At 42.0% G+C, this 12,421-nt stretch overlaps 1 protein-coding gene across 1 annotated transcript; it reads left to right on the top strand.

Annotated features, from left to right (window-relative positions):
- The first annotated feature begins 9,864 nt into the window (after window positions 1-9,864).
- Window positions 9,865-12,204, top strand: LOC145416215 (uncharacterized). Its single transcript, XM_080285227.1, has 3 exons — window positions 9,865-10,149; window positions 10,679-10,840; window positions 11,443-12,204. The coding sequence occupies exons 1-3, from the start codon at window positions 9,865-9,867 to the stop codon at window positions 12,202-12,204; spliced, it is 1,209 nt and encodes a 402-aa protein (XP_080141353.1).
- The last annotated feature ends 217 nt before the right edge of the window (window positions 12,205-12,421 follow it).

Here is a 12,421-nt window from a genome sequence, read left to right as displayed (position 1 = left end):
TGTTATCGGCTGTTGTGAAAATTGTGCCAGTGAGTCTAGTGACCTGTGATAAAGTGTTGTGCTAGTGTGATAAGTTAGTGTGTCAAACAGAGTGTGTTCCAGTGTCACAGTGTGGTGGTAATGTACTTTGGAGTGCCAAAAGAAAGTGTTGTTGGGATTTTTACTTGTGTTGAGATCTAGTGCGTGAATTTTACCTTACGTGTGAACTAGTGAGAGAGATAGCTTCCGAACCTGAGATGAGTGTTTCCAGTGCTAGTTTGATTTCAAGGAAGAATTTTTTTTGATGAAAGCAGTAAATACAATCTCAGGCATGAAAACACTGAGCTGAGAGAGTTGGTAGAAGTGTTGCTTGAGGCGGAGGATGAAAGGATGGCTGAAGGATGGAAGCTTGTGAATAAGGGTGCAACTAAGTTCACTCTTATAAAGCAAGCGAGTGTTAGGTGTAAAAACGCATTCAGTGCCTTGCGTGACGAGTGCGAGGGGGAGAACGTGAGTGATATGGAGTGTGAGGGGTCTACCATTAGTATGGCTGGTGCTGGACTATCTCGACCGGCCACTGAGGTTACAGTAAAAGGTAAGAAAAATGTTGCTCTAGCATGTGACTCCACACATACACCACAAAGCCAGCCAGGAGACAGGACGTGTGTGCTGGGCAATCCCCAGGTCCTGTACTCCCCTCTTACTATATTTTTACAAGCCCATACCCCACTGACCGGGCTAATGTATGGCCCGGCCTGCACCATTATGTGCAGGAAATCTTTGAACGAACGAACGTGTGACTCTAAGGTAAGGGATTTAGATAGAATTCCGTACTTCTCTTAAAAAAAAAAAAAAAAAAAATGTGTGCCTTACCGGGGCCAAGGTAGGGACTGTATTGGATAAGGTGGCCAACATCATGAAAGACAGTGGAGATAATCCCGTTGTCTGTATCAGTGTTGGCGGGAATGATGTTGGCAGGCGTAGGAGTGAGATACTGTGGCGGCAGTATAAAGAAATGTTAGAAAAAGTAAGGAGGAAGGGTGGGAGCCCTGTTGTCCTTGGAGTTCACCCGAGAAGAGGAGTTGGAAGGGAATGGATGTCCAGAGCATTAGGACTTAACTGTAGCCTGGACACGTATTGCAAGGACCATGCAATACCATTCATTGACAACTGGGACAGGTTCTTCTTTACTATCCTTATCTCATTCTAGTAGTGTAGTTGCTCTTGTAGGAGCTGCATTGCATGCGCCAACTGGACTACTGTAGTGAACCCTTCCTCTTATGTTCTTATGCCGAGGTGCTGGGTACAGTAGGGATGGGACACATCTTCGAAGGCAGAGGGTTTCTACATTAATGGCCTGTAGATAGGGAGTTATGGAACCAAATATGAAAAGAAAAAAAAAACAAGGAAAATGCAGCCATTAGTGTGGATAAATCCACTCGAGCACCTTAAACACAAACAGACGAATGTAGTACGTCCCTATGTAATAACTCAAGTGCTGGTAATAATTTACAAATGTATTATACCAACAACAGGAGCTTACGTAGCAAAACCGACGAACTAAAGGCTGTCTTTAGTAGGAATAAATGGATATTCCCGTTATTAGTCATACCTGGATGAAAACAGACACTCGCGAATTTTTGGAGGAATATCAGATCCAAAGGTATAATATTCGTCAGTCTAACCGCTTGGGAAGAAAGGGGGAAGGGGCTGCCATTACGTAAAAGAATCTTTAAGCTGATAAACTAATGGAAATATCAAAGTCAGTCGGGAAGCTGAAAGTGTTTGGGTTGAAATAAATAATAACAAGGAGAAATTACCCTTAGGACTATATACAGACCTCCAAAATTAAGCAGAGAAGACAGCAAATACCTTTGGTAGGAGATTAAGAAAGCAGCACAGTCCAGCTCAGTAATTATCATAGGGGACTTTAACATGCCCAGGATAGATTGGCAGAATCTGACAGGGGATGCAGAGTTAGAAGAATTTCTAGAACTAGTGCAGGAAAATTTCCATTATCAGTATATCAGTGAGTCCAGTTGAGGTAATAATATACTAAAATAGCTTTTATCTAATAGAGAAAACATTATTAGTGATATACAGAAGATGGCGGACGACATAGGAAAAGTGAAAATCAAGTAGCTACAGTAAGTTCAAATTTAGTTAACATAAGGCGAGAAGATTACTGCAATGAGACAGTTGGCTCATGCTAGGCAACCCCTACAATATTAAATAAACAACTTAAATGAGATAATGATAGTGAAGAAGAAGGCTCTCCCCCACCCACCAAACCCTTCAGCCGATGATTAGAGGAATAAGTCAGAAGGAGCACCAAGCAGTATAGAAAAACTGGCGTGGACATTTTATAGGAAAGTGTGAGTGGAGAAAAGAGATTATCATAGCGTAACCTGAATAGGAAAAAGAATTACAGTACTGGTTATTATAATTTATTTATTTTTCTTAATAACCAACCCGTGCTTGTTATGCTTTAGAATAACCGTTGTACTGAATACCGACCGAGTGTCCCTAATTTTCGTTTAGGGGATTTTGATTGATTAAGAGCTTATTTCAGAATCGTATTCCATGGGGAGAATGGTCACTTTAGGGAGTGTCAGGTCACTGAGGAAGCTCAGGTCGTAGGTGAGGGACAGGATCTACGTGTGAGGGTGCGTCAGGTCAATGAGTCACTGGGGCACCTCAGGTCATAGGTGACGGAAAGGATACAGGTGAGAGTGCAGCTCAGGTCAAGGAGATTAATTCAGGGCAGGTACCACGTGGCCATTCGGTAAGTGAGAAATATAAAGATTTAGTAAATATAATAAACAGAGGCCAGGATAGATACATCCCTTCAAAAGCTTTTAGAACAAATAATTCAGAACCGAGATGGTTAAACAAAAGATTTGAATTTCTAATAGGGCAAAGAAAAGGAGTATATAGAAAAAAAAAAAAAGGAAAGGTACACTTACGTAAGCGGTACGCAATTCTGAATAAGAACACAAGAAGAGAATATAACTACGGTAGACCAGTTGGTCCATGCTAGGCAGCTACTACAAGAGTGACAAAACTACTAGAATATGACAAGGATAGCAAAGAAGAAGACTCTCCCTTCGACTATCAAATCCTCCAGCCGAATCTGTTAGGAAAAGTCAGAAGAAGACCGTGCAGTATAGATAAACTGGCGTGGACATTTTATGGGAAAGTGTGAAAGGAGAAAAGAGACTATCGTAATGAAACCACAAAAGGAAAAAGAATGAATAGTACTGGTAATAAGATTTTTCTTTCATACCCAATCTTTATTTATCATATGCTTATCTACCCTATGCTTGAAACTCTCAATGGAGGGGGCAGCAACTACATCACTAGGCAGCTTATTCCATTCGTCTATTACTCTATTAGCAAACCATTATCTACCTGTTCCATTTTCTTGCTCAACAGGAATTTGTCTAGTTTGAAACCATTACTTCTAGTTCTATCCTGTATGTTAACTTTAATTGCCTTGCTAATGTCTCCCTTATTTATTTCCTTCATCCACTTAAACACCTCACTTAGGTCTCCCCTTACTCTGCGCCTTTCTAGTGAATGTAGATTTAGTCTTTTTAGTCTATCTTGATATGAAAGGTTTCGAACATCATGCATCATTTTAGTCATTCTTCTCTGTACATTTTCTAACGAATCTATATCCATTCTATAATACTGACACTAAAACTGCACGACGTAGTCTAAATGTGGCTTTACTAATACTAGATAAAGTTCCAATATTACTTAAGATGTCCTATTACTTACGTTTCGCAAAATAAATCCTAGGACCTTATTTGCTTGATTTCTCTCCTTAATGCACTGTTGCCTTGGTCTGAGGTCTTTACTAACCGTAACTCCTGGATCTGTCTCGCATTCCGATTTACTAATTTCTTTGTTATCTAAGTTGTATTTAGTATCTCCAATGGTCTTGCCTACATTAAGTACTTCATATTTTTTAACGTTAAATATAAATTATAAGAGTCATGTGCGTTTTCAGCTTGAATATTGCTCACCCTTGTGGAATGGTTGTGGAGAGGTTGCATTAAGACAACTAGACAAAATTCAGAATAGAGCTGTTAGAATCATTAACAACCCTGCCATTACATATAAACTACCTCCCCTGCAAGTAAGAAGGAATGTTGCCTCCCTTGCATTATTTTACAGATATTTTTTTGGCAATTGCTCAGACGAAGTTGCGTCCATGGTGCCACCTCTCCATGCCTTCCCTCGAGCTACACGGGCATCTGGTAGCGCTCATGACAGGAATGTCACTCAACCATATTGCAGAACTTCTGCCTATCAGAATTCTTTCATTCCCCGAACTGCATCTCTCTGGAACTCACTTCCTCATAGTTGTTTTCCTCCAAATTTCAACCCACAACTGTTCAAGTCTAACTGTTACAGATATTTTATGAACAGAGGATACCAGTAATCTGGTGTATGGATTATTTTCTTTACCCATTTGTTTTTCATTCCTCCGTTCTGTTATTTTAAAAAAAAAAAAAAAGGCAATTTTGAGACCATTTGGACAATATATCGAGGTCCTTTTGTAAGTTATGGTAATCGTCAGTCGAGTTAATAATATGTCCTGTTTTTGTGTCATTGGCAAATTAGCTAATATTGCTAGTGATTTCTAAGTATAGATTATTTATATATGATAAATTAATATATGATATTTTTGATATATATATTTACATATGATAAATAATAAGGGACCGAGTACTGAACCCTGTGGTACACTGCTAGTTACTAATCCCCAGTCCGACTTAGTTCCATTTATTAATCCTCTCTGCCTTCTTCCCTTCAGCCAGGATTCTATCCATTTTAAGATATCGCCGTCTATCTCGTGTGCTCCAACCTTTCTAACTAACCTTTCGTGTGGGACCCTATCAAAAGCTTTACTATGTAATGCCACAAGAGACAAAACATGAGGAAGTCATGTAAGTTAAGGCTTTAGTACATAAGCTGTACATTTGTAAGTGTTTACCCTAATCCATTCTAGGCTTAAGGTATAGAAACATGCTTGTACCTAGTAGTTAATACATGTTCTTTTTATTATCATTTCTGTAGCTGTAAGATCATAAATCTCATTTATGCTGTGCTAGTCCTTAAGAATATTTGTACATGTTGTAGGTGAAGCTTTGCTGGAGGCATACGTGGGGTATTTGAGTGGCGTATCATCTGTACTCATTTTCTATTAAATCAGAACTGATGCAGTCATAGTAAAGTCATAATGTTGTCGATTAACATGCTTATAGAAGAAATAATATCGTATAGAGGGGGAAAGCCGTTAAAAATTTTAGTTACCTAGTACCCGAGGACATGACGTAATAGTTGGGTAATGTATTCCTTCGTCGAGAGGATGCTAGCGACCGCTGTTCATTCAACTTACGACTCTTTGTGTGGGATAATTAGAATAACAAAATTTTCCCTGTCAGATTGAGAGTAAAGAATATTAATATCTGCGTCCGTTCAGAATCAGAAGTTTAGAATTGTGACCCTCATATGGGGTAAAGCAAAAGTACCCTACACGTCATTCAAGTCGCTTAGTTTCCCGCGTAGAAGAGTAACTGAGGGGGTATTAGCCAGCTCCTGGCTCACTCTCAGTTTTGTCTCCGTGCCGCGTATAGGTGAGTTTCATTACTTTGTTTTCTTCCCTTCCCCCTTGTTCATATTGGCGTTGTGAAAGTTCAGTGATATTATGTGTGCCGTTGTGACCTAAGTTGTAGTGACACTCTCAGTTTTGTCTCCGTGCCACGTACAGATGCTGTGAAAACGCCACTTCAAAAACTCCCTCTAACCGCCATATTGTAACTGCCCTAGCAAAGTTCGTTAGGATTTACATTGTGCACTCACCATTTACACAAAACACAGTGATTAGTTCTTTTGATTATGTAATTGTTTAGTGAATTTATCTTGTGAAAGGAGAATAGTCGTGATTTTTCTTTTGGTATATAGTATATCGATGGAGTCGGGTGTAACGTTTCTTCTGGGCACGGACTAGAGCTCTCCCGCGCCAGGTGAGCTCGGAGAGCACCCTAAGTCCCCAAGGCAAACTCCCTCGCCTGATGTGCTCGGAGAAAGCCCTATATGCCCATGAGTGTACTGAATGTGGCGAACTGTTTGGTAGGAAGCGCAGTCTCACTCAGCACCTGATAATTCATTCAGGAGTGAAGGATTTCAAGTGTAATGTAGGTGGTAAAAATGTTTGGTCAGAAGTAGCGTCTTTCAAAAGAGTTACCAACTCGTCCAGGATGTTAAGTTTCACTGATGTTGGGGAGGAGTGAGATCTAAAGAGTAATAACATTTCTTGGCTAACTGAGGTATATGTGCCTGTATAAAATTCGTTATGGAGAAAATTCTATGTACTGTGAATAAATAAAATGTTAAATGATTGAAAAATCTAGAGTTCTATCAAAAAGTAAAGTTTCATTTCTTAGCGAAAAATCAATTTAAGTTGTCATTTATTAGTAAATTGAATAGTATAATGTAATATGATTTAAAGAAAGGAGAGATATTAGTAAATTCAGCATTTTGAAAAGTTTATTGAGTTTCACTGTCATTCCTCTCTTATATCTCTCAAATCCTGTATAACTTCTTCTCGTAACCCTCGTGCCTTGGTGGGAATTGTTTTCGACCCCTGTGCTGAATCGGTTTTGGGAGTATAAAGTTCTGTTATTGCATTGTCACGCTACCCAAAGTTGTTATTGTTGCGCTACCTAAAAATTCTTTTATTGTTACGCTACTCACGATCAAGCTACCAAATTTCTTTCCTATTAGTAATTATTCAGAACGGCCAATTTTCCTTGTGTGTGATATTTGATAGAGAGAATTAAATTAATTTTGAATAATCTCGGATCCCAACCGATTCCACAGTTAGTCCAACAATATCAGGATAAGGGTCGAACGAACCCTAGGGATACAACTGTGGTGCTCTTTGTAAGTCAGCCTCAAACAACAACATCCAATAAAAGGGATCGAGCATCACATAATGGTGGCAGCATAGTGGGATAAATTCCCAGTCATTACCCCAAGGTTACAGGCTTGTGAGGAGAAGCCGAGAGAAAGAGACAGAATGTTACAGGTTGCTTTGGTGGGACACAGCCAGATCCCGAGACGGTTGTAGGTGAGGGATGTTGAGCTGCGGATTTTCAGAGGGCCAGGGGCCAGAGCTAGGAATTTTTTTCATGATCAACGGCTGAATGCTGTCTTAGAGTGGGATTACGACCTAGTCCTTTTATGGCTAGGGAGCAATGACATTGACGGAGAATGCACCCCTGCGAAAGTGTTTTCGGATATCAGAGAAGTGGTGGAAGAGTTGGAAAGGAAGTGTAAAGCAGCTATATGCCTGTGTCAGATAGAACCCCGGAAATATACTGAGGAAACAGCTCCCACAACATCAGCCAGATATAAGAGCATTCAAGTAGCAGTTAATAGAAGGATGAAACAGTTTCTGAGGAAACATAAAATTCTCCAATTCAACACTAAATTCTTTGAGCAAAATCTGGTGGACGGGGTCCATTGGAACAATGAAGCTAGGGAGTGGGTGGACGCGAAACTCATGAGGGTAATTGAAGAGTATCAGTAGAAGAACGAGTAGAGGTGTGAAAGAGTAATGGTATTGAATGTTAAAAATGTCTAGACCAGGGCAGTTATTTTTATCCAGACCTGAAGCAGAGCAATCAGTCGTAGAAACCATGGAAAGGCTTGCCAGAGAAATTCGTGATATTGAAGCCCAGACGCAAGATAGTAAGTAACACCATGAATGACTTGTTCCCCCCTCCAATTCTTTTTAATAGCCCCAGTACTAACCCAGGTCCAATCCACTCAACCCCTAACTCACAGACAATGGTCCCTAGGAAATCTCTTACCAAGCTGCGAGACATACCTATATTGGAGTTAACCACGTTACAAGGATTAGAAGCTACCGCACGATTGGACATGTTTTTCGAGTTAGTAGAGCAGGTAGATGAGAGCGACGAGATCCGAATACAGGTAGCTAAGGGACGAATGGGACAGGAACTGGCCGTGTTCATACATAATTTTCAGAAGGGACATCATGTACTCACCTGGCCAGAACTCAAACAGTACCTTAGAGATGAGTTTGCCGTTGAAGTGACGATAGACCGAGCCTGGCAAGAGCTGGATGGTATGACATATAGTTGGGAAGAGCCCCCACAATCGTTCGTACACCGTTACATTTGTCAACATGCGGTGGTGGAATCGAGATTCCCTCACAAGAAATTCCCATGTCGAGATCGAAGATTGAAGCGTAAGCTATGGTACGGGTTGCCAACAGAGTCCCGTGAGAAGCTGGAGGGCTTCCTAGACGACTCGTACCCTCTGAGGAAATTTATAGACAGACTAGAGCATGAGACACTTGTTAGAAGAGAGATATGCTGGGAGAGTTAATACGACATCAGCTAATGGTTTGCAAGGGTCTCTCAATGTTTCTCAGTCCGTTTCCCAACCCCCTGTGACGGTAAAGACAGATAACGCTGCAGTAGCTGCGAATGACATGATGAAAGAGTTAGGAGACCAAATAAGAGAATTGAAGGCTGATCTAACTAAAGTAAATAAAACAGCAGTTCAAACTAAACCAGTAACCAGATGGAAGTACTTGTCCTCATTGCTTAGCTTCCTCACATGATTTGAGAGAGTGCTGGTGAAAACCACCTCCGGATCATTGTTTTGACTGCAGGCGACCCGTGTGTAGATGTGGAAATAAAGGTTGTCCCAGACAAGCGGGGCGGGCTCAGTCTGCTGTGAACGGGCAGGCTTCCCCGACTCCGACTGCTGGACTGAACGAGCCAGTCACAAATGCACAACGAACGCAGACTACGAATACGTAAATATGACTAACCGGAGGCTTAACTTCACCTACCATAAGTGTGAACGTCAATGGTAGAATCTTAGAAGCAGTAATAGACACTGGGAGTGGTCATACGCTGATCACGGAAAAGGCCTCTCGCAGACTTGGCGGGGAAATAAATACACGGCGAAACCCTCCTAACTTGCAAGGTGTCACGGGTGCCCCATTGAGAATCCTGGGCATGATCAAGGTCGACATCGTCATAGGTGATGATGGTGCCCAGTGGTACCAAATTCATATCTTGGGACTGAAATGCTTTTGGGGTGCGACGTAATTGAACAGGCACCACTAATCTGGAATGGTGCACAAAGGGCGTTGATGTGGGGTTGAGCCCCCTACACAGTCAATCACATCCCGAGACAACGCAACAAAGTTCAGGGAGTCAGGACTGCTCCAATCGCATCGATAACTACGCAGAGTGACTTGACACAGATAAATCTATTGCAAGCAGAAAAATTTAGTCCTTATCAGACCAAATTCGTAGCCGTACCTGTCGCCGAAGTACCTGAAACAACGCTAATCGTACACCCACAAGCTAGGTTCAGCCAAAACAGTCATCCATACTTAGTGAAAGTGAACTCAGAGGGACAAATACATCTGCCCCTTAATAATGTATCTAAGGTAGATAAGACATTCAAGAGAGGTACAATATTGGGTTCATACGAAAGAATGCCGGACCAGTCACCAGGTACAATCCAAAGTGTAACTCAGATCCATGATGATTTGCTACCCAATAATGACGAAGTAGATGAGAGTGGTACGCATGTACAAAGGCTGAACAAGCTGATCAACGAGCAATCGTGGAGCCATCTCATGCAGAAACAAAGGGACGAGTTAGCCAAGGTAATCCTCCAGCATGATCCTTTATTCTTTCTAGATAAGAGAGAGTTGGGTACTATTGCTGGTCCTCCGCACACATTAAGGTAGCCGATCCTCAACCAAGTCGCGGGCCGACCTATCGTTACCCAGAACAGGCGAAGCAAATCATCGCCGATATGTTACAGGACATGGAAGATAGGGAGATCCTTGAGAGGTCGACCGCGGCCTGGCTCTCTCCCATAGTACTTGTTAACAAACCAGATGGAAGTAAGCGTATGTGTCTGGACTATCGGCACGTAAACACTCATCTTGCCACGGACATATACCCACTACCCAGACTCGAAGAATTAGTAGAACAAGCTGCGGGATATAAGTACTATGTAACTCTTGACATGTGGGAGGCGTATTTCCAAATCATGCTTGATGAAGAAAGTAGAGACCTCACGACCTTCAGTGATGGAGTAACTTTGTATAGATTCAGAAGGCTCCCGTTTGGGCTAAACTGCTCGCAGCTATTTTTTCACGTCGTATGCAGGCCGTCTTAGCACCATTATTGCGACAAGGGTGGATCAAAAACTACCTAGATGACATCATTTTGTGGGCCCATGATTTTCCGACCTTACTCGACCGGCTGAGTCAGTTGTTTGCATTGCTAACCCATAATGGTGCGAAGTTGAATTTGAGTAAATGCACATTCAGGATGAAAGAGGTCACTTTTCTTGGACATAAGATCTCCGCCGAGGGTAGTAAGCCAGATCCTAAAAATATTGAGGCAGTCTTCAAAATGAAGTGGCCGACCAATGTAAAAGAAGTGCGCCGATTTTTGGGTATGTGTGGTTTCTACAGGAAACACGTTCCATTATTTGCTAAAGTTGCCACACCCCCAACCAATCTAACCAAATCAACAGTGAATTTTGAATGGACAGATCAGTGCCAGGAGGCATTCGAACATCTGAAATCATGCCTTATTAATGCATCTATCCTGGTCAGAGCAGTGTAGTTATCGTCACCACTGATGCGAGTAACACACATGTTGGAGGCGTTCTGAGTCAGATCCAACCAGATGGGACAGATAGACCGATCTGGTACTTTTCAAAGAAATTGGGACCGTGTGAGACCCGGTACTCAGTGACAGACAAAGAAGCTCTTGCCGTAGTATTAACGTGTCGCCATTTTTCACATTATTTTTGTGGGAACATTTTTACGATTGTTACAGACCACCAACCTCTAACCAGTGTATTTAAGAGAAAAACTAAATCACCCCGTATGAATAGATGAATACTCGAAATGTGAGAGTTTAATTACAACATTCAATATGTCAAAGGCAAGTATAATAATGTAGCAGATCAGTTATCTAGACCCGTTCGAGTCACAGGACATTCACCAGAGTCTGATTGGTTGGGACTGACGAGGGAACAGATGCGAGATAAGCAGAAAGAAGATCTAATGTGGGAAGAACGTATCCAATATTTGTGAGGTGAAAGGTTTCCAGCCAGAAGACTACATAAAGCCACTCTAAGTCAATTTGCACTTCAGAATGAATTGTTATATTACACCAGGGTTAAGTCAGATGGCACTATCCAATATTGTTTAGTAGTCCCACAGACCATGATTGGTCAAGCAATGAAGTTAGCTTATGAGACATCTGGACATTTGGGCCAGAAGAAGATGATCCAAAAGGCAGAGGAACTCTTCTATTGGCCTAATTGAAAGTAGATATTTGTCAGTATGTAAAAGAGTGTGTAACCTGTCAGCGATTCAAAGGTGAAGCTGGACTACAACAGCAGTATAAGGAGTTTCCACCTGTGGATAAACCACTTGAAAGAATCAGTATAGATTTGACAGATATGACTGCTGGAGGACAGGGCTATCGCTACATGATGACACTGATTGACCACTACTCTAGGTATGTAACATTCTATCCTCTTAAAACAAAACATACACACACAATAGTACACAACCTAGGGCAGTTTATGGCAGACTATGGCACTCCAAGAGGGGTTATGGTGGACAACGGGGGAGAGTTCTGCAGTCGGGAGTCCCAGGAGTTCTGCAGGAGGCGGAATGTTATGATCTGGTATATCACGCCGTATCATCCTCAGAGTAATGGGATGGTTGAAAGGATGCACCGCACCTTCAAAAGTGTGCTGGCCTGTTTGAGTAATGGGCATCCTCTCTGCTGGCCTGAACTCCTGCAACCAACCCAGGTCATGATGAATCAGGCCTGGCAATCCTCTACGGGATACCAACCCTATTTCGCATTTTTCTCTCGCTACCTGCCTAGAATTGTTAGTGCTTCCTTGCCCTGTGTTGATGGTGAGGAGGACGAGTTGGCTGTTGCTCATGAGCTAATTAAACAGACCCATGAGAAAATGACCAGAAAGTATAGAAGTGTGGCGAACCGCCGGCGTAAGAATCAGTCGGTAGGAGTTCGCAGTCTGGTGTGGATAAAACGGGAGACCCCTATCCCAGGGACATGTCGAAAGTTGAACGTGAAATGGGATGGGCCTTACTAAGTAGTGCAAGTATTATTGGACGGGGGAGGATATGTGTTAGAAAATGTGTTCACTGGAAATAAAGTACAAAGGGCAGTGGACAAAGTGAAGCCATACAGTGGTAGTGAGGAGTGGTTATTGGGTCCTCTTGAGGAGGAGTTTACCCTGTGTCCCGAGGATGAGAACCTACCTCTTCGAACCAGGAGGCCTCCCCGGAGGTTGATTGAAGAATGTTAGT

Source organism: Coenobita brevimanus, chromosome 105 (genome assembly GCF_032717465.1).
Source record: "Coenobita brevimanus isolate Jiangsu-jjx chromosome 105, ASM3271746v2, whole genome shotgun sequence".
Taxonomy (NCBI): domain Eukaryota; kingdom Metazoa; phylum Arthropoda; class Malacostraca; order Decapoda; family Coenobitidae; genus Coenobita; species Coenobita brevimanus.
The sequence above is the reverse complement of the archived record's forward strand: the minus strand, read 5'-3'. Positions and strand labels throughout refer to the sequence as shown.

Bases quoted from the DNA above. Each gene is read 5' to 3' on its own strand.
- LOC145416215 (XM_080285227.1), top strand. From the start codon at position 9,865: ATGTTACAGGACATGGAAGATAGGGAGATCCTTGAGAGGTCGACCGCG. The intron at 10,150-10,678 runs GTAACTTTGTAT...TATCCTGGTCAG, and splicing joins TCACGACCTTCAGTGATGGA to AGCAGTGTAGTTATCGTCAC. The intron at 10,841-11,442 runs GTAGTATTAACG...GTAACCTGTCAG, and splicing joins CAGACAAAGAAGCTCTTGCC to CGATTCAAAGGTGAAGCTGG.